Here is a 25,165-nt window from a genome sequence, read left to right as displayed (position 1 = left end):
AAGAGTGCCCCCAACCACTCTGAAATGTCTGATTGTGACGCAAACCAAACAAGTCAGTCTTGGATGTCGGCAAAGCAACTTGGATATCGGCAAAATGAGCTAGACGTCAGTAAAGTGGTTTCAGAAGTGGATTCCAGTCGAATGCGCGTCCGCACAGGCGGATTCCAAAGCGCTGCAGGGCCATCGGGACCGCTATGCTGATCCCAAGCTCATGACGCTGTATTTCAATTCACAGTCAGTTCTCATTCAGTCAAGAACACTCGGCTTGTTGAGAGCGCAACTCACCTGCATACAAGCAATCCGTCAAAGCTTGCTCGTGTAGTGCACTCCAATGCGTGCGATCTCACTCGAGTGCAGCAAGCGCCGGTGATCGTCAAGGAAGTAGAGTGAGCCGTGTTCATGATGAAGAGAAGTCAAATGCGTATACCAGAGAGGGGATAAAACCGTGGGGTTGGGAGATCCGTGGTTGATGAGTGCGGGGAAAGGAAGTCGCAAGGACGGATTCGGAAGGAGCGTTAGAGAAGGTAGTCGCGGCCAACCTAGAAATTAGACGTCAAAAATTCCACATCACCATCCACACCCCACACCACCAGCACTTCAGAACACAGACAGAGGTAATATCAGTGTCGCTTGCTTATAGACAGCCCAACCAGCCAACCAACCAGTCAGCCCAGCCAGGCACCCATCTTCGGACCACAACAGGAAAAAGATCTACACACAAGACAAAGAAAAAAGATTTGTACATATCTAATGTACAAGTCCCAATTAAGAAGATTACAAGACGATAAGAGTAAGTGCGACATTAAGTAAAGAGGACAAAACCGGGTATATGCAGGGAAGAGCATGCAAGTCGTTCAGGTATCGCGGACAGTGTGTGAGAGAGGGACAGGGATGCGCGGATCGCGGTAGGTGGGAAGACGTTTATTTGGCGCCGGGTGGTAGCTTGACGTTGTTGGACAGCCAGGCCTGGATGTGAATGTTAGATGGGTGCAATGCGCAGAGTGAGAAGGGTTCAAACGTACCAATCCCTCAAAGATACCCTCTCCTGTTGTCGCGCAGCTGGGCTCGACCTTCCATACGTGGTCTTTGGCGATCTTGTCTAATTGCAGACGGTCCGAGACTTCCTTTGGTCGCATAGCTATATCGTGTCAGCCCAATATCCCTCACATTCGCACTTTTCATGTCTACGCACCTCCGCTAAGATCCTGCTTGTTCGCAAACACCAACAACAGCGCATCCTTCATTTCTCGGTCCTGGATAATCCTTGTGAGTTCCTGCTTGGCCTCGTCGATGCGGGTGCGGTCGTTGGAATCGATGACGAAGATGAGACCTTGGGTGCCTGTGATTGCGATTAGCCACGTCGTTCAATTGATAGATCTCATAGGAGGCCGGGTAAGGTAGGAGCCATGCGCATGCAGTCGCGTGCATGTCGACTCGCCTACCCGGAACCGTGCCTCCACGGCCCAACATACCAGAGAAGTAGTGTCTCCAGAGCGGACGGATCTTGTCCTGGCCGCCGACGTCCCAGACGTTGAATTTGGTGTTCTTGTATGTGACGGTCTCGACGTTGAAGCCGACGGTGGGGATCGTGGTGACGTCCTGGTCGAGCTTGAGCTTGTAGAGGATGGCTGGGAGAGTTAGCGACAGCGTATGTGGTGTGATGGTGGTGCGTACTGGTCTTTCCGGCGGCGTCGAGGCCCAGCATCAGCAGGCGCATCTCCTTGGAGCCAAAGACCTTGGCCATCATCTTGGATATTGAACCCCCCATGGTGCTGATTTACGCGTTATGGACTTGGTGGTGGTGTCGAGTGGGCGGTATATCGGCGAAAGCGAGCTATAGCTAGTGCGCGCGACGGAGGACGGTAGACGGCAGGCGGTCGGGCGTGATAAGGCGTGTCGGTGAGATTCAATGGTGGTCGTGTGTGGGAGAAGACGTCAAGATGTAGACGGCACAGGAGATGCAAATGTGTAGCGACTCGGGACAGGGTCTCGCGTGGGCGCTGGCGCTGTTCACGAAATGAGGTTTCACGCTGCTCAGGAGTGAAACCGCAGCAGGCGCGTTGCAGATCGCAGCTGCCAAACGTCTGTGCTCCGCCCAACGGCTTGATCGTGACGGGTTCATCCTACACGCCAACCACACACCTCCATCACCGCCTCTCCTGCTTTTGCCTCAGTCGGCGAAAAGGGGCTCACAGCTCGACTACGCCCTTTGATTGCGAATCTTGGCTAAGATGAAGCAAAGGGTCTCCGCATGCGTTACTCGCTGCATCTGCATGCGCGTTGGCTGCACGATAGCTGCAGCTAGCCATATAGTTTCCAGCAGCCTTTCCTGCCGTGTGACTTTGCCGCCGCCGTTCGATTCACCGAATGCCGGCAAACGCAGGTACGCGGCGCTACTCCTGAGATTGATGAAGCCGTGGGGTCTGCGCCGTTCGTGTGGGAACTGGCAGCAGTTCACTCACTGCATCTTGCCTGTACACACGGCGTTACCGTGACGTATTCCGATCTTCCCGTTTGGCTAGCCCTCCCTCGGGATTTAGTCTCTGCTATAGTCGGCTCAAATATCGTCGAGGACTCATATCTCGGGCGAAATAAGCCGATGCAAGAAGTTTTCTGCGACTTTTTGCTCGAATCGTCCCTCCAACTGCCCGAGCATGGCTGCTATAGTCAAATGTTGGTCCGCGTTACGAATAGTTCTTCACAAGGCCTGTACACTGGCCATGCAGGGTTAGTACCGTCCACCATGACGTGGTACACCGTGCGGACCATGTGTTGAAAGAAGCATAACTACCGAGCTTGAGGGATTACTGAATCGGGGAGGAACCCTGGCGCCAAGCCTAGAGGAAACTTGAAAAACATCGTGTAGAAAGCCGTGCTACCGAAAAGGAAGGTGTTCGTACGCAATACGTGAGCTGTTCAATAGCCGGAACGCAGTCTTCATTGGATGGAATGTATTCTTCCTTCGTGGCTGCCAAATACTTTTTATGCAGGGCATTATTCTCCCCCTACCCCACCACTGTGCAACGCCTCCAGGGCTTCTCGTAAGATGCTCACCCAAGTATCACATACTACTCTACACCTCTACGCCGACCACTATGCAAAGACCCCACGACATCGTGAGAGCTTAAAATCCATCATCGATTCCCCTACTCTTCTCCTCCTTCCTCCTCTCATTATTAACATCCCACCACCACTGATGCGTCTCCCACGTTGACTTGCCATCGTCCTCCTCCCACGGCTTCGGACTAAGAATATAATGTATATTCTTAACATTCTCGTCCCTCCAGATCACATCATGCACGCCCTTATTCCTCAGCGTCTTGAGCGCATTGTACGTATATGGCAGCGTGACCCAGCGGCCGTTGAACAAATCGCCCAGCAGCGATTGGTCAGCGAAGTCGTAGTCGCCGGATGCCTCGTTAGAGAGCTGCTCGAGGATCAGGTTGTATGTTGCGAGCGAGGGATTTACGACTTGGAGGCCGCCGTTGGGCATGCGGAGGCCGGCGGTTGAGGGGGCGCCGGTGTGTTGGGCGGTGGTAGGGTCGGCGTGTTGGGTTGTGAAGGCGCAGTTCTCTGGTATCCTAGAGGTGTGTTAGTCTACATATCGTATGCATGTATAAGGGAAGAGACATACCAGTCCTTGGGGTAATGCGGCTTCTTGAGCGGATTGCACACGCATGCGTGGCTCGCTGCAAACACTCTATCGCCCTTGCCGCCTGTACTCGGTGCGTCCAGCTCCAAGTCCATGAGCTCGTCCATGTTTTGCAGGACCAACATATCGCTGTCTAGCTGTACCACCCTGTCGTACTCCTCCAGCGAGAAGGGCGTAAGCTTGCTCCAGCAGTCGTAGAAGCGCGGGTCTGCGGTGAAGTCCTTGGACTTGATTGGCAGCAGGTACTTGACATGTTGCTTCGGTATGCCGCGCTCATCGAGCGCCGTGTGGCCTTCTTCGGGGAAGGTATCCGTGTACAAAGCGATGAGCGGGTACTTTGTGCCGTGCTTCTTGAGTGAGTAATCGAGGGTAAGGAGGCCGGTGAGGTATGCCGTGTTGGTGATGAGAGTCGTCCATACTGCGCCGATGTCAGTACAGCTCTTCCAAACGCGCCCCGCCAAACATCCAACATACCTTTCTTCGACTCTACACCCGCAGCGGGCGCCGTCGTCGCACTCGTAGTCGCCGACATAGTTACCTAGAACACGTGTATCGAATGCGCGCGCGCCAGCAAAGTTATCAGAAGGTATACAGAGTAGTTAGTGAAAGCAACGTTAGTAGTTGATTTGCAACAGAAAGATCAAACCGCGCCATCCTCGGTCGCACACGATCGCAAGTGCATATGGAGGGGCAGCCGCTAAGGTCTATGAAGGAACCATCGTACCAATCTGGCAAGCCAATCTCAAGGGTCCAGCCCTGGCTTGGAAGGCACTAAAACGCGACTTTCGGGGGTCCGAACACACCGATCTCTCGGCCCTGTCGACATCGTCACCACATCGCGGGCGCTTGTACGTTTCCGATATGCGGAACCTGCAAGTTGCCTACTGTACTGACCGCTGCTGACAGTTCCACCGAGAATAATGGGTTGAGTTGTTCGACGGCCCTGCTTCTCCCTACCTTCGTTTCTTCGTGATCTTTTGACGTGTTGCATGCCTTTTGTGCTTTTTCTTGGACGGGAGGCATGATTCCGATATTGTACCGGAGAACAGCGACGCGACAATGGCTACCTCAGCCCTGAACCTGAAAACTAGCGACTCAAAGCCGGCGGCCACCGCGCTGATAGCTACCTCTGATGAGCCGAAGAAGTCTCCCAAGCACTACCGCGGCTTTGTCGCTGGGGTGTTCAGCGGCATTGCGAAGTTATCTGGTAAATAATCAGTCCCCCAGCACATACATTGAACATAGCTAACAAAGATAGTCGGTCACCCCTTCGACACGGTGAAAGTCCGCCTCCAGACGACCGAGAAAAGCCATTTCCGCGGTCCGGTAGATTGTCTGATGCAGACACTCCGCAAAGAAGGCTTCGCGGGGTTGTACAAGGGCGCTACACCACCGCTTGTAGGATGGATGTTTATGGACTCCATGTACGCAGACACATAGTCCCAAGCACCCCCTCATATTCCGTATACTAACACCACAAAGTATGCTAGGCTCCCTAAGCGTCTACCGCCGCGTTCTCAACGACCGCGTCTTCAACCCCCCCTCACATCTCCAATTCGGCGAACAACAGCGTAAACTGCCCGTATACGGCCACGCGTTAGCAGGCACAATGGCAGGATGGACAGTTTCCTTCATCGCCGCGCCCGTCGAACACATCAAGGCACGTCTGCAAGTCCAGTACGCCGCGGATAAGAAGTCGCGTCTATATTCCGGACCAATCGACTGCCTCAAGAAGATATACACTGGTCATGGAATGAGGGGTGTGTACCATGGTCTCAGCGCTACACTGCTCTTCCGCACATTCTTCTGCTTCTGGTGGGGGACCTACGACCTTTTTACGCGGCAGTTGCAACAGCGGACTTCACTGTCTGCTCCGGCTGTCAATTTCTGGGCGGGAGGTCTGTCGGCGCAGGTCTTTTGGTTGACGAGCTACCCGAGTGATGTGATTAAGCAGCGTATCATGACGGATCCGCTGGCACAAAGAAGGTTTCCGAGGTGGAGAGATGCTGCGAAAGCGGTGTATAGGGAGCAAGGCTGGAAAGGGTACTGGCGGGGTTTCGTGCCGTGCTTCCTGAGAGCGTTCCCGGCGAATGCGATGGCATTGGTAGCATTTGAAGGTGTCATGAGGAGTTTGCCGGAGTAAGGCGACACTTCACTCCCCTTGTTGTTCTAGACTTAGCGACTCATAGCATTGTGATACCACTCATAGATGATAGACGTATTATCTACTTAAATACAAATAGCAAGAAGACGTTTCTCTTGTCGTCAGATCATCATGCTGGTTTCGTAGCCTCTTGGCACATAAATCATACCTCATAACTTGCCCTTGCCGTCCTCAAGCTCGCAGAACGCCTTGAATGTTACCAGACCCTCTGCGCCCTCCTCGTCCTCGGCATCGATATCGCTCTTGATGACGACCTCAGCTGTGGCACCAACAAAGTAGACGTAGCCCTCCTTGATCTCCTCCTCCTTTGGTCCCGCGCTAATCGTTCCCTTGCCCTTTGTGCAGAGGATGATGCTGGGCCCATCAATCGGATCAAACGTAGCCTTTCCTCCAACACGGTTGAGGGCAGTCCGTACTACGGCGAACTCGGGAATCGGTGGGTTGTACAGCTTGTTGCTGCTGTTGGAGCTATACGCCGGTGCGTTCAACCTGACCTGCGAGTAGTCCCTAGGCTCCATCTTTTGCTCGCTGATCGGCGCATAGCTGTATGTCAACATCTTTGTCAGGTTGTCCACGTCCTTGAACTTGGGTGTGAAGCCTGCGCGGACAACGTTGTCAGAGCTCGCCATGCACTCGATGATGTCGCCGGAGAGGTAGGCGTGAATGTCATCAGCCTTGAGGAACATGGCCTCGCCGATGTCGAGCTTAACGTAGTTGAGGAAGAACTGGACGAAGAGGCCAATGTCACCGGGGAATTGGGAGTTTAGGCGTACGACAAGGTCTGCGAGCTCTTTGCCGTCGTTGGAGGGTGGGCCGCCGTCCGCGAACTTGTCCCCCTCAGACTCCGCTGCCTTGACAAGCTCTTCACTGGCAGATGATAGTGCGTCCTTGTCCGTGTTCATGAGCTTTGTAAAGGCAGATTGCAGAGCTTTTTTGTTCTCCTGCATATCCTCTTCCTTGTCCGATGTCTCTTTGCCACTGATGGTGTCTTCAAACTTCTTTGCCTCTTCTTCGCCTACTAACTTTCGCAATGAAGGAACGGTCTTGAGGAAATGGGCGATTTCGGCGAGGGGTCGGAAGCCGCAGAGGCCGTCGAAGGGAGTGACCGCAATGGTCATTTCGGGCTTGTGGTTGTCATCTAGTGAGGTCAGTATTTCTGTGGAAATTTCCGTAATTATACTGACCTGGGTAGTTCTTGGGGTCGCTTGCATGCAACTGTTCGGCAAGCTTCTTGTTCGGGTGTGCCTGGATGCTCAGGGCCTTGTTGATGGAGAGGACCTTGAACAGGAAGGGAAGCTTGTTCTCATAGCGCTCGGCAATATCTGTTGATAACAGGGCTTGGTTTTCTTCGAAGAGGTCGAGCAGCGTTCGCTGAGTTTCCTTGTCTTTCGAGGGGAGCGACGGGTGTGTGCCCATCCATAGCTAACCGTGTCAACGACGCGTCAATCGCAGGCCGGAATTTCATACCTCGGCATATGGCTTCTCCTCTTCGATCGAGAAGTCTGAAGCATTTGCAGCGTGAAATTTGGCGGCTGCAGACTCTTTGCCGACTTTGCCTGGGTTGGTTCAGCATGCTGCTGGGGCGAAGGTGAGTGATGACGCGGGGCACGCACCCCAGTCGTAGCTGTTAACACCTGGATTTAGTTAGCCAATGCTGGCTCAAATCAATTTCACTATCTCGACCTACCGCATTCTAGTCTGATAAGAGGGTTCCGCATCTTGAATATGGTTTCGGTCGAGTGTGGAGGTTGCGTATGTATTGCGATGCCGCGAATTGGCGGAGGAGCTCTGGGCGGGGTCCACTTGTTTGGTCCCGCACAATCGTCACCCTGCCGTTGGTTTAGGCTCATCCCCTCTCCCATGACTAGCGTACCCTACCCTGCATCCCGCCGACTACATGCCCCGACGTTGATCATCTGCAGCTACTTCCCTTCCTCCACCTCAGTCTGTCGCTTCCACACCACCACATGAACTACCTGCAGCGCCTTAGGTAACACGAAAAGAGCTGGGGAGTTGACGGGCCACAACTTCCTCAACATGGCAGCCCGCAGCAGGCCCCGTGGTCAGTTGAAGGAGGAGTTCGACGAGGAAAGAGCCCTCTGGAACTCGATCAAAGCTGACGGACGTCGCGTTGATCAACTCATGGTACGAATATACTTTCTTCATTAACACCAGCATTACAGTCTGCATCTCCATATCTATCGCCAGCATTCCTCACCATGAGCGAAGTACCGCGTGATCTTCGCGATTCTGACGGCTACTTGGGCCATAACCGAAACAAATATGGAAGAAAACCATATTACTATGACCAAGAAGATACAGAGGAGCAGCGGCAACTCTGGGAACAGATCAAGACAGATGCCAGACGCGTCGACAAATGCATGGTATTACACAGACCGTGCCTTGTCGCATGCATTATCTAAATTATCTACACATGAATCCGCTCCCTTGCTGACATGCCGCAGAAAGAGTCGGATGCCTTGCAAGAGAAAATCACCGCCCTCGTCGCAGAACAGTCTGCTCGTCAGCGTTCGTTGCCCAACTGACTACTACATATTCGTCCCACTGTGCTAACCCGGCTAGACCGCGGCGAGGAAACCTCAGCCCGTATTGATGACGAGCTTGAAGACCTTCTGCGCGACAACATACGTAATCTAAACGAGGCACAGACCCTTCTCCAGCAGGTCGAAGGCGGCAATGATGTCTCCACCCAGATAGAACTCCTGGCTGCCCTCCGTCAGTCGGAAGAGGCCCCGACCTCAGCATCACGAGCCACCAGCGTTGGGCACGGAAAGTCTGGACGCGACCGCCAAGGCAAGCGAAAGCACAACGACAACATTGACGACCGCGACAGCATGGCTGCGGACAGTCCTGGAGGTCCCAGCCCAAAAGTCGTTATCAGCAGTCAGAAAGATCGACTGGTAGCCAAGTCGGGCAGTAGCAGAGCAGGATCGGTGCCTGTTGCGAGAGAGGGCAGTGTGAAGATGGACGAAGACGACTCGGGTAAGGGTAAGATGGTTCTTCCTTCTTCCAAAACCAAGCCCACAATCAAGTACAAGACCAAGCGTTGAGCTGTACCTTGCTATCGGCGTTCACCTTAGACGGCAGACGATACCCACTGGCATATTTCCTTTCGGCTTGTTCGAGGTTTGTAGTCGGATAGGCAAGCTCATAATCTCACCTCATCTGATCTCATACTTCTTTTCATGTGCTCATGCCACCATGTACCATCTCTTCTATCACAGCGCCCTTTTTACACATCGTCCCATGTCTCTTCAGACACCACGTCAGCTGACGACATTACTACAGAAATCCGACCACGTCTTTCGCCACAGACAGAGGTCCTCTACCGAAACAACGCGAAGAATCGCTCTTCGGCGTCCTCCATGTCGTTCGAGGGCGAGGGCATCTTATGCCGCGTGACATCCGTTATCGGCGAAGGAAAGCAACGTCGGTACGAGATCATCGATGCTGATCCAGACCCTCCAACACCATCAGTACCCTATCGCGCTTCCGTTAACCACCTAATACCCATCCCACCACCCTCATCAAACACCACATTACCAGACCTTAGCAAAGGCAAGAATGTTCTCGCTCTCTACCCAGGTACCACTACTTTCTACAAAGCGGAAGTGGTGGCTGTCTGGAAGCAGAGTGATGGTAAGGTCAAGAAAGAAGATGGTGGCAAAGAAGGAGATGGTGTGGACAATCTCGTTAGGTTGAGGTTTGAAGGTGAAGATGAGGCAGATCGCGAGATGAGTGTAGAAAGGAGGTATGTGCTGCCTGATAGATGAGTGAGTAGCACTTCGGCTCCCCAGGGAGGGATGGACTTCCGGTCATAGCAGGCTCGCATCGAGTCTTATTGTGGAGTGTTGGATACCATTGGGGGAGGTTGTTCTTTGGCATGGGTTGGCTGCGGATACCTCTTGTGGTATATTTTTGCTTTTTACCCTCGCATACTCTAGTTACGCTTTCTTTACTTAGTACTATCGATACCTTATCACTAAAAAGTCATACCCATCTGCAATGGTTCGCTGTCTAGTCAAGCCGTAGAGTGTGGCCAAGCCGCTAGCACCAAAGCAAGCAAGCGCCATCTGGACACGTCCCAGAGCGCATCGCCAACAAGCCTCAAGACTCCGCAACGCGAACCAACCTGACCCCGCACAAGACGCAGAAAAGCATTCTATAGCCCGATCCAGTGTCGCGTCACTGAGAAGATCTTGGTAGGCGCCTACGATCCCACCATCAGACTTCCAATCCAATCACAAGCCCGACTACCGAAGCCATCAAGCCCGCGCCGCACGCCAACTCCACCAATATCCGCAGCTACCTAATCTCCACCACCCACCCACACTATTGTCGCCATGAACAACTTCTCCTTCCTCGAGTCCTCCCAACAACAACAAGCCCAGCAACAGCACAATCAAAACCGCCCTCCGCCCTCTCCCTCACATTCACAAGCTGGCAGTATTGCAGGATCGCAAGTTAACGGCGGCGGCCAAAACGGCGTTCCAATGGTTAATGGCCTACCCAGCGGCGGCCAGCAGACGGACATGAACCATCTGTGGGCGGTGGTGCAGCAGCTGAGTCAATTGCTAGAAGAGAACAAGGCGCAAACGAGGGGTATCGTGGAGGGTGTCGCTGCGATACAAGGGAGGGCTGCACAAGAAGAGGGAGGTGAGGTCGGTGGGCTCAATCCGAGAAGTGCAAGTGGAATGGGCATGAGGGAGGTTAATGGAGAGATCAATGGTATGTTAAGTCTGCATTGAGAGGGTTTGGACGGCGATGTCCGTCTGGACTCGGATGAACACATACTAACCCACATTACAGCAGCGACAGTAGCACATCTACAATCACAGCTCTCGAGCGCGCAAACAACCATCGCATCCCTGACTTCAACCAATACATCTCTCTCCGCCCTCCTCACCGACTACGAATCCGCTTTGACCCTCCTCCTCGATAAACTTCGTCCGTACGCTTATTCGCAAACCTCGGCCATGCTCGCTCTGCACAAACACTACCAAGGGCTTCTTGATCAGGAACGCTCAACATCTATGGCGCTGCGGCTTGAACACGCAGACTGGCAGGCTGGGCTGAGTCGCGTCGCGGAGAACGCAAGGAGCGCATTAAGATGCCAGAGCGAAGTCGAACAAGGATTGAGGGGCAGATGTAAAGAGTTAGGAGAAGAGAATCGCGTGTTGAGACGGATGGTGGGATGGGAAGAGAGGGAAAGTAGTGATGATGAGGGCGAGGACAAGGCATAGTTGAGCTCCTGTGAGATATCATAGGAGGTCCATCTTTCACGCATTTTTGTTATGCATAGCGTTGGCGTTTGGGGATATCACAAGTCGGTCACACTTCAGAAGGGGCATACCCACGGCTGGCGTATTATTTCACCAATTGGACGACACAGGAAGACAGGAACGTCAAACATACTCAGTTGCAAGCTCCCACTTCACTTTCAAGCAAAGAAAACTCTGGATACATTTCCACACGAAAGTAATGACGTTCATCAATTCTTCCATTTGAACCCGCCCCGATATCTTACACAGGAAATTTAACTAAACAGGACGCAGCACCCGACCCCTGGAGCCACCAACATCTCCACCATGCTCTCCATAACGATAGAAAATCGTAATCCACCCCACGACATGATACGCATCCGCATCCCTCACAACCCCCATATCATCCCCTTCAAAACCATGCACATCATAAGTACCATCGCCTTGATACACAACCGAAGCTACGTTGTGCATCTCGCAAAGGATGGTGTGGCCCTCTGACCTGAGCCAGGAGCGCGTGTCGGCCACGTCTTGTTGCGAGACTGTGGGATGTGGGTGAGGGAGGTCGGCTAGTGAGGCGGCTGAGGGGAGAGGAAAGAGAGAGTCTGTTGATGCAGATGGAGAGGGTGAAGATGGTGAAGATGGGGATGGAGATTGGGAGCGCGAATGACGGCGCTGTACTTCTTCATAGGGTAGTATTTCAGCGCTCCTGAAATCGTGTAATTCGTGCAAGGCTCCTACGACAATCTCTGCGTTTAGTTCTTCCCGGAAACGTTGATGGATAGCGTCGTTGCGTGCTATGATAGCTTGCTGGACTGTACCGCTGTTCATTGGACTTGGTTCAGGATCGGAAAGTACGAAGCTTTCAGGATGGGTAAGTTCGGAGGGTGATTCTGTGGTTGCGTCCTCGAGGATTTCGCCTTCCTCTGAACCTTCTCCGTGCTCGTGGGTATGAGCAGATGCCCACCTCTCGTAGTCCTCTGAATCTTCGTCAGCCTGACGGTCGTCGTCGTGTTGCTCTTGCTGGTGATCCTCATTGTCCTCTGCATTCTCCGCGGCCCTCGTTTCGAATTCTTGCATATTCTGGGGGACCCAGACCTCGCCAATGAAGTTGGAACCCCTAATCATCCAGTTCACACAGTTCACTAGCCCACTGCGTCTCGTCTCAAGCTCTTGGCTTGCCCAAAAGTCAGCAAGACCGTCCTCGCTGAGCCTGTTCCGGATATGATTCGCTAAGATAAGCTCAAGCCAGTTGTCCCCGATCTCTTCATGCCAGTCGCATATGAACTCGTACGCTTGGTGATGATGTTCACGATGCCATCCCCTCCTCACTTCGCATAGAATGTACACTAAATCCGGGTGATCATTCCGGATTTCTCCATCGTACATCGAGTCAGCGTAAGCCATAAGCCAGTAGTAAGCCTCGCGGTTGTATACACCCTCGCTGTGCTCTTCTTCGTTATCGCGTATTTGTTCGGGTGTCAGAGCATTAAGGAGACAGAAGACCGTGCGGCACATGGGACAGGCGTTGCGGTTCTCACTGGCTGAATTCATCCAGTTGAGACAACATTCATTGTGGAAGATGTGGCCGCATGGAAGGCGCACTGCAACGCCATTGTCCCAGTTGAAGTCTTCCCAGCATATACTGCAGGACTCGGGAAGCTGCTCGGAGTACTGAACGGACCCATCCATGGTAGTTATGAAATGCCCCATTGCGGGCAAGTCTGGCATGACACCATCTTGCTGGTCAGGAACTGATGCGGAAGTTTGCATCGACATGGTTGAGTTGAGTTAGAGGTGTTGCTTGCTTGACAGTTGGGAGCAAACGAGTGGAAGCTTATATACAGACTCCTTGGGGTTCATCGGATCTTTCCCACAGGGAAAGCGATGCTCAGTACATGTCGCGGGTAGGGTATTTCACTTCGCGCATCGCCACAACTATATACCCCACATATACTGCTACCTATAGCCATTCACTATGAAGGCAATCACATGGCCATATATAGAGCGCCAGAAGCTCAATCACCCACCGCTATAATACGCACCAAGATCACACTTGCACTCCGCACTCAACCAGCTCGCACACCCTCCGCTGATATGGCGCCCAACAACCTCCCCAGCCTCGAGTACTTCCTCGACGAGCGAATGCGTCAACAAAGCCAAAACTTCGGGACCGCCGGCGACTCTGACTGCGCCATCTGTCTGGAGCGAATGCAGGTAGACTCCCAAGATTCGAGTACCCGCCTCGCTCAACTCCCTTGCCAACACGTACTGCATCTACAATGTATACGAGACATGACAGAAGGCTACACCGACAACCGCAACAAGTGCCCGAGCTGTCGACAAGAGCTCTTCGAGCTAAACCTGCTACCACCAGCAAGGGAAGCGCTAGCGCGGAAAGAAAAGGAGACGTATTACGACCGTGATGCGTCTTTTGACACCAAACGCTATACGGAGCTGTTGACGATCACCGACAGCCTTTTCGACGAGCAACTCAGACTCCATGGAACTGGTGCGGAGTGCTATGTCGGGATTCCAAAACGTGTATGCGCATCGCGGATCCAGGCGGGGCTTCAATGGGTCATGATATGTGAGATGCACGCTGCGGCTGAATCGGCATGGTTGGAGCTTGAGGTTGCTCGGCGTGTGGAGGACCAGCTTAGACATGCTAACATGTTGGAGACTTGGTCCGGTCGTATCTTCATGGGTGCGTTGGAGGTCATGCAGGATATGTTCGAGGAACAGTTCCAGTGTTCAGATGATGAACGCGAGCCCGAGGACCGTGTTTCGGTAATGGACGAGGATGAGGAGGACGATGAAGGAAGTAAAGAGGAACCTGAACGACCAAACCCGCAGCCGTTAAGAGGATCTATGAACGAGATTTTCGGCCCAGATGTTGGAAGGCCGTGGACGCCTACATCTCGAGATTATCGTCCGATGGAACAATCTTCAAGTCCTCCGAGGGCTACACCACCACAGCGATCAACTCAGAGTCTACCACCACCAAGCCCGGATACGACATTGATGGTTGAAGACTGGCGCCGAGAGACCCAATCAGCGCCGTCACCTGCAAGTTCACCCACGTTTTCACATACATCATCAGACGACATATTTGCAGCCGGGATAATAAATGATGTCCGCCAACAAAACCAAAGCGCTCAGCAGCGTTTCCTACAAACCCGCGAGAGACTTCGGCGAGATCGAGTCAACGTCCTTGAGGTACTTAATGTGGCCTCGGTGGAGATATATGGGCACCGGGCGCGACGGATCAAACTGCTTTCTGGAGTTGTAATTGGGATTGTGAGGGATGTTGACGGATATGACATGGTGGGTAGTATGGCGATATTTTGGCGCTGGCAGCCACAGGGTTGACGTGCTTCGAGGATGTTTGGACGTCAGACTGCCGGGTGATAGGTTGGTTTGCAGACTACAAACGCTGTTTGTCCGTTCGAGTGGAGGGGCATCAATTGATTTGTTGGCTACGATCGTTTGAGGTTCGTGGCGCCTGACGTTCGCGCTGCCTCGTCGTGACGACATGTTGTTTTGACAGAGGTGATAGCGTCATGACGAACGATTTTCACGCCGACAGCGCATGTTGGACGTCACGCTGATGAATACTTCGTCCCATGTATTCCCCCTCTAGCGCCATCTCAGATGTATAAGTACCTCTCCACTCCCCCCGACTTCTTCTTTCCTCATCACTCAGACATGGTCTGACCAAAAATGACTACCCTCACATGGGATGTCCGTCTAAAAACACGATTTCTACCTGGTCATGGTTTTGCTGGATTTGAAAAGAAAATTGCGATGTCGATCGATATGACTTGAGATGGTCTGTTGACATGGCGCACTAAATGCTGATTTGAGACGTGACTCTGAACATGACTTTCTTGATGGATTTTTGTACCCAGGTATAGAACATGACATGAATAAAAATAGGAGTTTTTTGAATAAGCAATGATTAGAATAACGGACGAATAATCCCATCTCGCATGCCCAGACGTCCGCTCGCTAACCCCCGTCCTTACCCCAGACTTCTACCTCGGCACAACTAGCAATCCCCCGCTTATCGCACCTCACCACTTTCACTTCCGTCCCCCGTCCGAGTCCACTTCTAACGCAATCGAGCTACCCGACGTGCTGTCTTGGACTAGTCACCCCGTTTATGCAGCGGCGTCAGCAGAGATGCCTCGGGGTAGAGTAGAACCGGTGGATGGGTGCGCTGGGTTACACCATGCATGTATCGCGACTTCCCATCTCGAAAAGTGTCGTTGTAATATTTCAGACATTTGGATCACTAAGCAGAGGAAGGAATCGGTAGAACGTAAGTTACTATTCCTGTGTGTACGTGTACTTGATTGAGTGGTCGCTGATGGATGCCGAGTAGGATTTCGCTGACGCCTATATCGCCGGGCGTCTGACTTTGCAAGCCATCAACAAGGGCTACGGCACGGAGCGCATCGTGGATACCAATAGTGGGCCAAGAACCAAGAGTGATAAGAGTGGACCCCGTCATTACAAGTTGATTCTCCTCCTCGACATCTTTACGACGTTTGCTCAGCCAGCACATTGAACCGCCACCATGGTGATCAAATCCCGGTATTCGTTCCCCATACCCCAGGTCTCACTACCAACGTACATATTCGATTCGCCTACCGTAGAACTACCAAAGGCACCGTTTTATCTTTCGGCAAGCGAACCCGAAAAGTACAACATCTCGTTACACGATCTTCGTCTCTATGCGAAACGCTTCGCTTCAGGTCTGCAGCGCGCAGGCCTCCAACCAGGAGATCGCGTGTTGCTCTACTCGGGAAATACGCTCTTCTTCCCAGCAGTAGTGATGGGTATCGTCATGGCAGAGGGTGTCTTTACCGGCGCAAATCCCACTTACATTGCCCGAGAGCTAGCGTACCAATTGAAAGACAGCGGAGCGCGCTTCATGGTATGCGCAGAGGGCAGTTTGGACACAGGAATCGCAGCTGCGAAAGAGATTGGCATGGGTCCTGAGCGCATCTTTGTCTTCGACGATGGTGTTGCCACGTTCGAGGGCCGTAAAGTGGAGAAGAAGACGGAGCTCGGAAATGTCCGCCACTGGACTGAACTGCTCGACACGCCAGAATGCGGCGACGCATATTCATGGCCCGACTTGAAGACACCTGAAGAGCTCGATCGCATAGTTGCGCTCAACTACTCCTCGGGAACGACTGGTGTTGCAAAGGGTGTTATGATAACGCACAGAAACTATGTCGCAAACTGCAGCCAACAGATCCACATCCAGACCACCAGCCCCGACTACCATGAGAAGCTGAAGACGAAGAAGTACCTTTGCTTCCTGCCCATGTATCACGCTATGGCGCAAGCCATCTTCTGTTTCGGTGCGGTAAAACAACGCGTACCGGTTTACATGATGCCCAAGTTCGACTTTGTCGAGATGCTACAGAACGTATCAAAGTACCGCATTACGGATATGGTTCTGGTACCCCCGGTCATCGTGGCCATGGCAAAGCACCCCGCGACGAAGAAATTCGACTTGAGCTCCGTGACGGGCGTGTCTTCGGGCGCTGCCCCACTAGGCCGGGAAGTGATTGAGGAGTTCGAGCGGCTATGGCCGAACGGCCAAGTCAACGTCAAGCAAGGTTACGGCATGACGGAAGTCACCTGCGCAGCAACCACATTCCCGCCATCTGCCTACTCATCCAGCTTCTCTGTCGGCGAAGTCCTAGCAAACTGCGAAGCAAAGATCGTCGTAGATGACGACGGCAAGGTCGAAGCGCCGCAAGGCGAGAGAGGCGAGATCTGGGTTCGCGGACCCAACATCATGAAGGGGTACTGGAACAAGCCCGACGCGACCAAGGAGACTCTCACAGAAGATGGGTGGTTGAAGACGGGAGACGTGGCCTACGTGGATGAACAGAACCACTTCTTCATAGTTGATAGGAAGAAGGAATTGATTAAGGTCAAGGGTCTACAGGTTGCACCGGCGGAGTTGGAAGCGCTGCTGCTGGACCACCCAGATGTGCAGGACGCTGCTGTTATTGGCGTTAAAGCGTAAGTTTGCCCGATTACATCCGGTCTGTATCAACTGCTAACTTTTGTCAGTAATGGCGATGAACTGCCTCGCGCGTACATTATGCCTCAGTCGCCCGAAAAGGCGACGCCTGAGACGGCTGAAAATATCAAGAAGTGGCTGGCTGAGCGTGTTTCTAGACATAAGCGCTTGGAAGGTGGTGTGCATTTCATTGACGCGATTCCGAAGAATCCTTCTGGCAAGATTCTGAGGAAGGAGTTGAGGGAGAAGGCTGCGCTGGAAGATACCAAGGCGAGGTTGTAGATTTGATAGAGGCGTTCATAGAGGTAGAATCTCTGCAAGATAGCGATTCAGCGTTCAGTATGAATCGTAGAATGATCGAGTACGGGGTTCAAATCAGAGCTGTAGTTTCTTGCTCCAATGCCTTTCGTCCAGAATGCCAATTGGCCCCGAAACATGGATTTGATGTCTTCATGATTCTTGCTGCTTTGATATATACATGCAGCATGCTCCGCTCGTGACTGACACGTTCATGGACCATTCCCGCATAACACCTTAGTTGCTTCGCTGTCCGTTCTTGGCCGCCCTCAGCTCGTCCATCTTCTTGACCCGCTCCTTGAACTCGTCGTACTGGCACTTTTCGTATGAATGCCTCTCGTTCTGGAATTCTTGTCAGCCGCCCACTCTGGCCCTTCTTCATCCATTCTCGCGTACCTCGCACTTCCATGGTAGGTAGTACTCCTCGTACCGACACCGGTTCAAGGGGATAAGAAGATGTGCGCATGAGTCTCGGTAGGGGAGCGGTAGTTTGGCGGCGCTCATTTCCTCGCGGGTAGCCTCTGCGGTCCCGTCAGTTTCTATTACTTGAATGCGTAGGATGCGTGGGCCGGCGTACTCCTCGGCTCGCCGTCGAGGCCGACGGCATGCTTGATGGTTTCTGTGACAGTCATACTGGCGGCCCGGGGTGTTGTTTATCGTCAATGGCGCGCGGGGGGCTGGTGGGCGGAGGGTCGTCGGCGGGCGAGCTTGGTGAGGTTCACTTGGTGTCGGCAAAGGCAGCTGATGACCCCGACGCTTGGCAGGGCCGTCGCGAACGCGGACTCCAACGCGCCTTCCCCCAGGTCTGACGCGAACCGCAGACACGCCTTCACGAAATCACTTGACACGCCCCGAGACACCTTCTACAGCTAATCGAATGGTGAAGATGCCCCCCGCGCCCGATGGCAAGATTTACTCGGCAACATACAGTAATGTGCGCACTCCCCACTGCTTGCGACACCTCACCTTTGCGACGATGCACTGACAAAGCCCGCCTGCAGGTCCCCGTCTACGAGTGCAATGTCAACGGCAACCATGTCATGCGCCGCCGCGCCGACGACTGGATCAACGCGACCCACATCCTCAAGGTAGCCGACTACGACAAGCCTGCGCGAACCCGCATCCTCGAGCGCGAAGTCCAGAAGGGCGTGCATGAAAAGGTCCAGGGCGGCTATGGCAAATACCAGGGCACATGGATACCGCTGGAAGAGGGCCGCCATTTGGCAGAGCGCAACGGCGTCCTGGACAAGATGCGCGCCATCTTCGACTATGTCCCTGGCGACCGCAGCCCTCCTCCTGCGCCCAAACATGCGACTGCTGCGTCGAATCGCATGAAGCCGCCCAAGCAAACTGCGGCTGCGGCTGCTCGGAATGGTAAAAACGTCTATTCGCTTGAGTCTATGCAGTGTAGGAGGTCACTCTCATTGGTCGTCGTCAAGCTTGGATATGGGAGACAATGCTGACTGATATCGCAGCATTCGTAACCACCAGCGCGCAGTCGCAAGTTAGCGAAGAGCCGTACGAGGCCTCCCAGATCAGGTCGCAGATTTTCCGCGAAGAGACACCGGACAACGAGACTGTCATTTCCGAGTCGATGCTGGGCGACGCAGACATGCTGGATTCGTACTCGACGGGCGGCAACAGGAAGCGCAAGAGGGGGATGGACCAGATGTCTCTGCTCGATCAGCAACACCAAATATGGGCAGATCAGCTGCTGGACTACTTCATGCTGTTGGACCACGAATCCGCCGTCTCATGGCCTGAACCACCGCAGAGCATAAATCTGGACCGACCGATCGACGAGAAGGGACATGCGGCCATGCATTGGGCGGCGGCAATGGGCGACGTGGGAGTCGTGAAGGAGTTGATACACCGGGGAGCGCGTATTGATTGTCTGTCGAACAACCTAGAGACACCCCTAATGCGCGCCGTCATGTTCACCAACAACTTTGACAAGGAGACTATGCCCAGCATGGTCAAGATCTTTCAGCAGACAGTTCACCGGACAGATTGGTTTGGAAGTACCGTATTCCACCACATCGCAGCGACAACGAGCAGCTCCAATAAGTACGTTTGCGCGAGGTGGTATCTCGACTGCATCATCAACAAGCTGTCAGAAACATGGATACCAGACGAGGTCACACGGTTACTGAACGCAGTGGATCAGAATGGCGACACGGCGATCATGATTGCTGCGCGGAACGGGGCGAGGAAATGCGTGCGAAGTTTGCTGGGACGTAACGTCTCGGTAGACATAATGAACAAAAAGGGCGAAACGGCAGACGACCTGATCAGAGAGCTCAACAGTCGACGAAGAACACATGGACGCCCACGGCAGGCTTCATCTTCACCTTTCGCGCCACCACCAGAACACCGGCACAACGGACACGTCCCGCATCTGGATGGAGGACCGCTAATTCCAGTGCCATTCCCCAGCATGGCTGTCCGAGAACCTATCCAGTACCGCTCACAGACCGCTTCAAATCTCATGAACAAAGTCGCTCCAACGCTGCTGGAAAAGTGCAAAGAGCTAGCCGAGGCATACGAATCCGAACTGCAAGAGAAGGAGGCAGAATCCTTTGACGCAGAACGAGTAGTCAAGCGGCGCCAAGCCGAACTGGAAGCCGTACGAAAACAAGTCGCCGAGCTCCAGCTCATGTCGAATGGCATACACATCGACCTCAACGACGACGAAGCAGATCGGCAGCAAGAAGAAGAACTACGGTTACTTGTGGAAGAAGCCGAGTCCCTACTTGAGATTGAACAAAAAGCCGAACTCCGCCGCCTATGCAGTAGCATGCCACAGCAAAATGCCGATACTTCGCCTGTGGACGTTACAGAAAAGATGCGACTAGCTCTCCTACTACACCGCGCGCAACTCGAGCGGCGAGAACTCGTCCGAGAAGTTGTCAGTAATCTCAGTGTGGCAGGCATGAGTGAGAAGCAAGGCACGTATAAGAAGCTTATCGCAAAAGCGCTGGGCGAGCGCGAGGAAGACGTCGAGTCCATGTTACCGGAGATTCTGCAGGAGTTGGAGGAGGCGGAGACACAGGAACGGGCTGAGGGACTGGATGGGAGTCCGTTGTAGGGCTTTTGTGGTGAGGTTTTGGACTGGGTTGGTTCGGTGGATTAACGAGTATTTATGATCAAGATAGCGAGACATCTATCTCTTAATGTATACATGTATTCAAGTCTGGTCTACCGTTTGGCGATTTGTCTTTTTCGCAAGCTACTCGCCTTCATCAACATTGCCAAGAGGATGTCGTGCGCCAAGTTGGATCAACTTTCACGTGTCGCAAGCATGCCATATGGGTACGCACCTGTCGGGGTGCATACGGCTGGAGTATCAAGACGTTTCCAAGGTTTATAACGCATCTTATACAAGGAAGGAACTAAACAGATGCGCTGAAGTCTACAATGGTACAACAAACAGGTCTGTAGTTATCCGAAGACGATATAGCCTCCTTAGCTTTTTTCTATAGTTATACTTCGCGGGAGAGACGTGCCCAGTCTTTTCCCTGAATGCAGTAATGGGTGCTTGCAAAGGCAGGATGGCTTGCGAAGACATAGAGAGCCGAAAATGGACAAAGGCGGGCTGGACTGTAAGAGCATCACTCATGTCTTATCTCTACAAGTCTTGTGCGCCTTCTATTCTGTTAGTTTTCAAGGCGCAACCACCACTTCTCTCCCCTCCACCAACGACGGCGCCCAGTTTCCAACCCAAAGTACCTAGGTTACCGCGTGTATCTCGAAAACATCCGGCCGCGCTCATGGTTCGTGAGTGTGCCGCTAATGCGAGACACTTGCTGGCACATGGGTGCCCAGGTGGTGTGCGTGGGGTTATTATCTCTCACATGACCCTAGATGCAAGGCGGCTCGCTCTCACGCATGAGGCTAAGCTATGACGTGCTCAGGCGGAACTGCGGTCGACACCCAACCTTCGTGACGGACGTGATGGAGCCGCAGAGGGTGTTTTTGGAGGATGGAGATGAAAGGGGGAGCGTCTAAGTTTGTGGGCATGCTGGGACGCGTGGGCACGGAGGTAGCTGGCGCGCGATTGGACACTGGGCTCTTGGAGCGGAGTTCTCGCGGAGGTTACGGCACCTGGGGATGCAGGGGCCGCATCGCATTGTGAACACCTGGATATCGCCAGCTGCTTACCACGATCCAAGACAGCATAGTGTCCTGCCGCCCGAGACTATCACACGCGTGCAGCGGTCCCACTCACCTACCATCCGGTACTGTCATTCGCTTGCGCCTCCACTCACCTTATGCCTGCTGAGTCCATACCGCTGAGGAAGAAGCCTCCGCCGCATCCTCGCAAAACCCTCGTCCACACCCTCTCCGAAGACTTCACCCTCGAGCCCCCAAATAGAAGTACCTCGCCCGTCGTCGCTTCCGGCTCGAGTTCCCGCCAACTCTCTCGCACACGCTCTTCGTCGCGCCAACATCGCAAAGCCAACGGCAAATCTGCACTCAGAGAACCAGATAGCCCTGGCAATTCAGAACTCGAGTTCGACGACTGGGATGAACACGACGCGGCCATGCCGTCAGATCTGAGACCCTCATTGGACCACGCCGAGTATGGGCGCGCGAATGCGCCCCTGCTCGGGCGCAAGACGGAGGACGACAACATGGACGACGGGTTGTTGGGAAGGAGCACACATCACTTCCACGAGCGGGATCCCGAGATGCAAGCCAAGCACGAGACGCGGAAGAAGTACACATACGCTGCGTTTCTACTTGCGCTGAGTCTGGTGAGCTTCACAGTCCAGACCGAGACGGCGGTATACATCCAGCATCAGTTGAAATGGGAGAAGCCGTACTGCATGTTGTACATGACGCACGGCTCGTGGATAGTGCTCTGGCCCGCGACCCTCTTCCTGCTGCGACTCCAGCACTGGAACGAGCCGTGGCCGACCTTCTGGCGGCGCCACGTCCAGCTGCTGCGCCAAACCGCCCTCATGGTCCAGCACCAGAACCTACACCCCACGCCGCGCCAATCCCAAGTCTCGCCCGTCCGCTACATGCTCAAGATGACATCCTTCATCACATGCGCTCTCACGCTCGCCGGAGGAAGTTGGTACGTAGCCGTCAACCAGACGACAGCCAGCGACTTGACCGCCATCTACAACTGCTCCGCCTTCTTCGCCTACGCCTTCAGCATCCCCATCCTTCACGAAAAAGTCCGCGCCTCCAAAGTCGTCGCCGTTGCCATCGCCATCGTGGGCGTCTTCGTCGTCGCATACGGCGACCAGTCCCCTGCAAAGCACGGTTCTAAATCCGGAGGCGGAGCCGGCGGCGACAAGGCGCCCCCGTCGCACGAAGCCGAGAACCGCGCTTTTGGCAACCTCGTCATTGGCATTGGCAGTGTCTTGTATGGCCTGTACGAAGTGCTGTACAAGAGACTCGCGTGCCCGCCTGAAGGCGCCGCACCGAACAAAGGTGTTATCTTCGCGAATCTGTTTGGTAGTTTGATTGGCGCGTTCACTTTGAGCGTGCTGTGGATTCCGCTGCCGTTTTTGCATTACATGGGGTGGGAATTATTCGAGCTGCCGCATGGAGAGCAGGCGTGGATGATGGCAATCAGTGTTTTGGCTAATGCTAGTACGTTCCCCTCCTTCGCTCCTTCCCCAAAACACCGTCATACTAACTTCATACACAGCCTTCTCAGGAGCCTTCCTCGCGCTCATCTCCCTCACCTCGCCCGTCCTCTCCTCCGTCGCCGCCCTCCTCACCATCTTCATCGTTGCGCTCGTCGACCAGCTTCTACCCCCGCCGCTCAATTCGCCACTTACACCCGCGGCTATTGTTGGAGGACTTCTCATCATCGGTGCGTTTAGTCTGCTGTCCTGGGCGAGTTACAAGGAGATGGATGAGGAGAGGAGACACAAGCTTGAAGAGGCGCCTAGTGAATTGGATGATTAGATGGGCGCGTCCAACCAACGACGATCCCGATTTCAAGCCTGTTTTCCAAGCCAAACGTACTACTGGAATTCCTCAATCTTTCTTGAAGAAAGTTGAAAAGCCAGTCGACGAAGAGGCTGCAAAGGGCATCATGTTGAATGCCGACGGAGAGTATGTTCAGGTCATGGCATGTAGGAGTGGATCCGTTGTTTTGTCGGCTTCGGCTACGTAGAACTTCTTCTGTTCTTCATTTTTTTGGTTGCACATTTAGTGTGGTTCATCTGGGACGGGGTCTCATGGTCGCCTTGTGCAGACCCTTTGTTTTTCGGACTTCGTTACGCGCCGCACATGAGGCATCATATTGGGTTAGAATCTTTGGTACTGCGCCGTACTTTGGTTTGGCAAGATTATTAGTATAGCATGCATAGATGGGCGTTCACTTAGGCGTTGCAAAGGGTAGACTATATCGTCACCCCGGATGTTAGAATGGAATTTTGGTTCGGTTTACTACGTTTGTTCTGTGGTGTTCACTTGTTTGTCCGAAGGCAACGGCATGACGGCTGCACTGTTTGAGTCGGAAAGGAACCATGTCAGTATTATTACGAGTAGAAATATGAAGAAGTAAAGGTGATGTAATGATAAGGGTGTCATTGTAATATCGCTATCGGGATGTTGGATGCGGCACTGGTTGACCCTTGACGTGAACCTGGGTAGTGGAGACTGGATGAGGAGAAAGGGTCTCTTTGGATAAGGACTTACGAGGGCAGAAGATGGTATATCAGTAGGTGTTCAGCCACTTTCTTGTCTTTTGAAAGCATTTTTTGATATTTCAGCCAGTCCGTTGTGGTGGCTTGCACTTACACCGTCGATCGCTGTCTCTTGTAAAGACGAGGCATGCGTCGTCCCTGAATTCCAAAGTTACATGAACTTTTTTGATCACGGACCGCCGCTGTCGGACGCATCGAGATGACTCAAAAGACTGCTTTCACATGCAAATGTACAGCATGGTCGGCCCTGAGTCTCAACAGTACCAAATGCATCAACACTGGAAACAGAGAGCTGCTAACCCTCCGGAGCTCAAAAATATGACAATAGGCTACTCACCTGCATCATGGCGACTAATCCATTACAGCACGAGAACACCCTGGAGTATGTAAGCAACTCAGTACAAGAGGGCCGGTGGACCTAGTACCTCAGTTCCCCAAGATTCTCCTCTTTTGCCAGATACCCAGACGATTTCTTTGTCAACGACTCTCAACATCTTCTCTCCTTCATTGACGTGCGTTCAGCGACTTGATACCCATCTCCTCGTTCTAGCCATGCCGCTTCTACAGTCAGTACCAGATGCGAAGGACGTCGACGTACCCAGGCCGTTGCGTATCGACAGGTCAAGGTCAAGACGTTCGCCTCCTTCTTCGCCGTTGCCTGCGGCTCAGCAGCAGTCTCGTCGGTTTGGAACGTATATCCCACTGGGTGTTCCCCTTACTCCTTCACCACAGCCTCGTCCAGTATCAGAAGTTGGTGGCTCGTTGAGAGTAGCTCACAGTCCATCACCACGAGTTCAGCCAGTGCCAGATCGTTCGCCGCCGCCTTCTTCGATTCCGTCGCCGGTGGCTCAGCAGCAGCACCGCCGGGTAGAAGGCTCTGGCTCGCTGAGAATTTCCCACACTCCATCATCACGGGCTTCGTCTTCTTCAAGTCAGCAGCATCGTCTTGTCGAAGACCCAGCTTCACTGAGAGCTCGTCAATATCCGTCGCCACAAGCTCAGCGGGTGCCAGTCCGTCAAGATGGCGAAGCACAGAACCGGTTGCTT

General features: G+C 53.4%; 11 protein-coding genes across 11 annotated transcripts; 6 read left to right on the top strand and 5 right to left on the bottom strand.

The window, feature by feature from the left end:
- Nucleotides 1–921: 921 nt before the first annotated feature.
- On the bottom strand, nt 922–1,768 carry ARF6 (ADP-ribosylation factor, Arf Arf6; the record flags this gene model as incomplete). Its single annotated transcript, XM_051439614.1, has 5 exons — nt 922–966; nt 1,023–1,138; nt 1,193–1,339; nt 1,443–1,628; nt 1,675–1,768. 5 exons carry the CDS (start codon nt 1,766–1,768, stop codon nt 922–924), a joined length of 588 nt encoding a protein of 195 aa, XP_051286523.1.
- Nucleotides 1,769–3,124: 1,356 nt separating this feature from the next.
- On the bottom strand, nt 3,125–4,184 carry J4E90_010097 (uncharacterized protein; the record flags this gene model as incomplete). The annotated part of the gene is made up of 3 exons (XM_051439613.1): nt 3,125–3,581; nt 3,635–4,070; nt 4,127–4,184. 3 exons carry the CDS (start codon nt 4,182–4,184, stop codon nt 3,125–3,127), a joined length of 951 nt encoding a protein of 316 aa, XP_051286522.1.
- A 527-nt stretch (nt 4,185–4,711) lies between these two features.
- Nucleotides 4,712–5,795, top strand: J4E90_010096 (uncharacterized protein; the record flags this gene model as incomplete). Its single annotated transcript, XM_051439612.1, has 3 exons — nt 4,712–4,859; nt 4,911–5,076; nt 5,135–5,795. 3 exons carry the CDS (start codon nt 4,712–4,714, stop codon nt 5,793–5,795), a joined length of 975 nt encoding a protein of 324 aa, XP_051286521.1.
- A 170-nt stretch (nt 5,796–5,965) lies between these two features.
- J4E90_010095 (uncharacterized protein) lies at nt 5,966–7,534 on the bottom strand (the record flags this gene model as incomplete). Its single annotated transcript, XM_051439611.1, has 5 exons — nt 5,966–6,954; nt 7,001–7,238; nt 7,284–7,372; nt 7,430–7,450; nt 7,504–7,534. 5 exons carry the CDS (start codon nt 7,532–7,534, stop codon nt 5,966–5,968), a joined length of 1,368 nt encoding a protein of 455 aa, XP_051286520.1.
- Nucleotides 7,535–7,853: 319 nt separating this feature from the next.
- J4E90_010094 (uncharacterized protein) lies at nt 7,854–9,610 on the top strand (the record flags this gene model as incomplete). The annotated part of the gene is made up of 4 exons (XM_051439610.1): nt 7,854–7,961; nt 8,282–8,345; nt 8,400–8,825; nt 9,126–9,610. The coding sequence occupies 4 exons, from the start codon at nt 7,854–7,856 to the stop codon at nt 9,608–9,610; spliced, it is 1,083 nt and encodes a 360-aa protein (XP_051286519.1).
- Nucleotides 9,611–10,180: 570 nt separating this feature from the next.
- Nucleotides 10,181–11,080, top strand: J4E90_010093 (uncharacterized protein; the record flags this gene model as incomplete). The annotated part of the gene is made up of 2 exons (XM_051439609.1): nt 10,181–10,565; nt 10,647–11,080. 2 exons carry the CDS (start codon nt 10,181–10,183, stop codon nt 11,078–11,080), a joined length of 819 nt encoding a protein of 272 aa, XP_051286518.1.
- Nucleotides 11,081–11,377: 297 nt separating this feature from the next.
- On the bottom strand, nt 11,378–12,877 carry J4E90_010092 (uncharacterized protein; the record flags this gene model as incomplete). The annotated part of the gene is made up of 1 exon (XM_051439608.1): nt 11,378–12,877. One exon carries the CDS (start codon nt 12,875–12,877, stop codon nt 11,378–11,380), a length of 1,500 nt encoding a protein of 499 aa, XP_051286517.1.
- Nucleotides 12,878–15,680: 2,803 nt separating this feature from the next.
- J4E90_010091 (uncharacterized protein) lies at nt 15,681–17,429 on the top strand (the record flags this gene model as incomplete). The annotated part of the gene is made up of 2 exons (XM_051439607.1): nt 15,681–17,146; nt 17,198–17,429. 2 exons carry the CDS (start codon nt 15,681–15,683, stop codon nt 17,427–17,429), a joined length of 1,698 nt encoding a protein of 565 aa, XP_051286516.1.
- Nucleotides 17,430–17,681: 252 nt separating this feature from the next.
- Nucleotides 17,682–18,076, bottom strand: J4E90_010090 (uncharacterized protein; the record flags this gene model as incomplete). The annotated part of the gene is made up of 3 exons (XM_051439606.1): nt 17,682–17,786; nt 17,841–17,965; nt 18,022–18,076. 3 exons carry the CDS (start codon nt 18,074–18,076, stop codon nt 17,682–17,684), a joined length of 285 nt encoding a protein of 94 aa, XP_051286515.1.
- A 245-nt stretch (nt 18,077–18,321) lies between these two features.
- J4E90_010089 (uncharacterized protein) lies at nt 18,322–20,532 on the top strand (the record flags this gene model as incomplete). The annotated part of the gene is made up of 3 exons (XM_051439605.1): nt 18,322–18,378; nt 18,446–18,851; nt 18,920–20,532. 3 exons carry the CDS (start codon nt 18,322–18,324, stop codon nt 20,530–20,532), a joined length of 2,076 nt encoding a protein of 691 aa, XP_051286514.1.
- A 1,183-nt stretch (nt 20,533–21,715) lies between these two features.
- Nucleotides 21,716–23,372, top strand: J4E90_010088 (uncharacterized protein; the record flags this gene model as incomplete). Its single annotated transcript, XM_051439604.1, has 2 exons — nt 21,716–23,051; nt 23,110–23,372. 2 exons carry the CDS (start codon nt 21,716–21,718, stop codon nt 23,370–23,372), a joined length of 1,599 nt encoding a protein of 532 aa, XP_051286513.1.
- Nucleotides 23,373–25,165: the final 1,793 nt, after the last annotated feature.

The sequence above is a fragment of the Alternaria incomplexa genome (genome assembly GCF_024043165.1).
Source record: "Alternaria incomplexa strain BMP 0042 chromosome Unknown scaffold_19, whole genome shotgun sequence".
Classification (NCBI taxonomy): Eukaryota; Fungi; Ascomycota; class Dothideomycetes; order Pleosporales; family Pleosporaceae; genus Alternaria; species Alternaria incomplexa.
The sequence above is the reverse complement of the archived record's forward strand: the minus strand, read 5'-3'. Positions and strand labels throughout refer to the sequence as shown.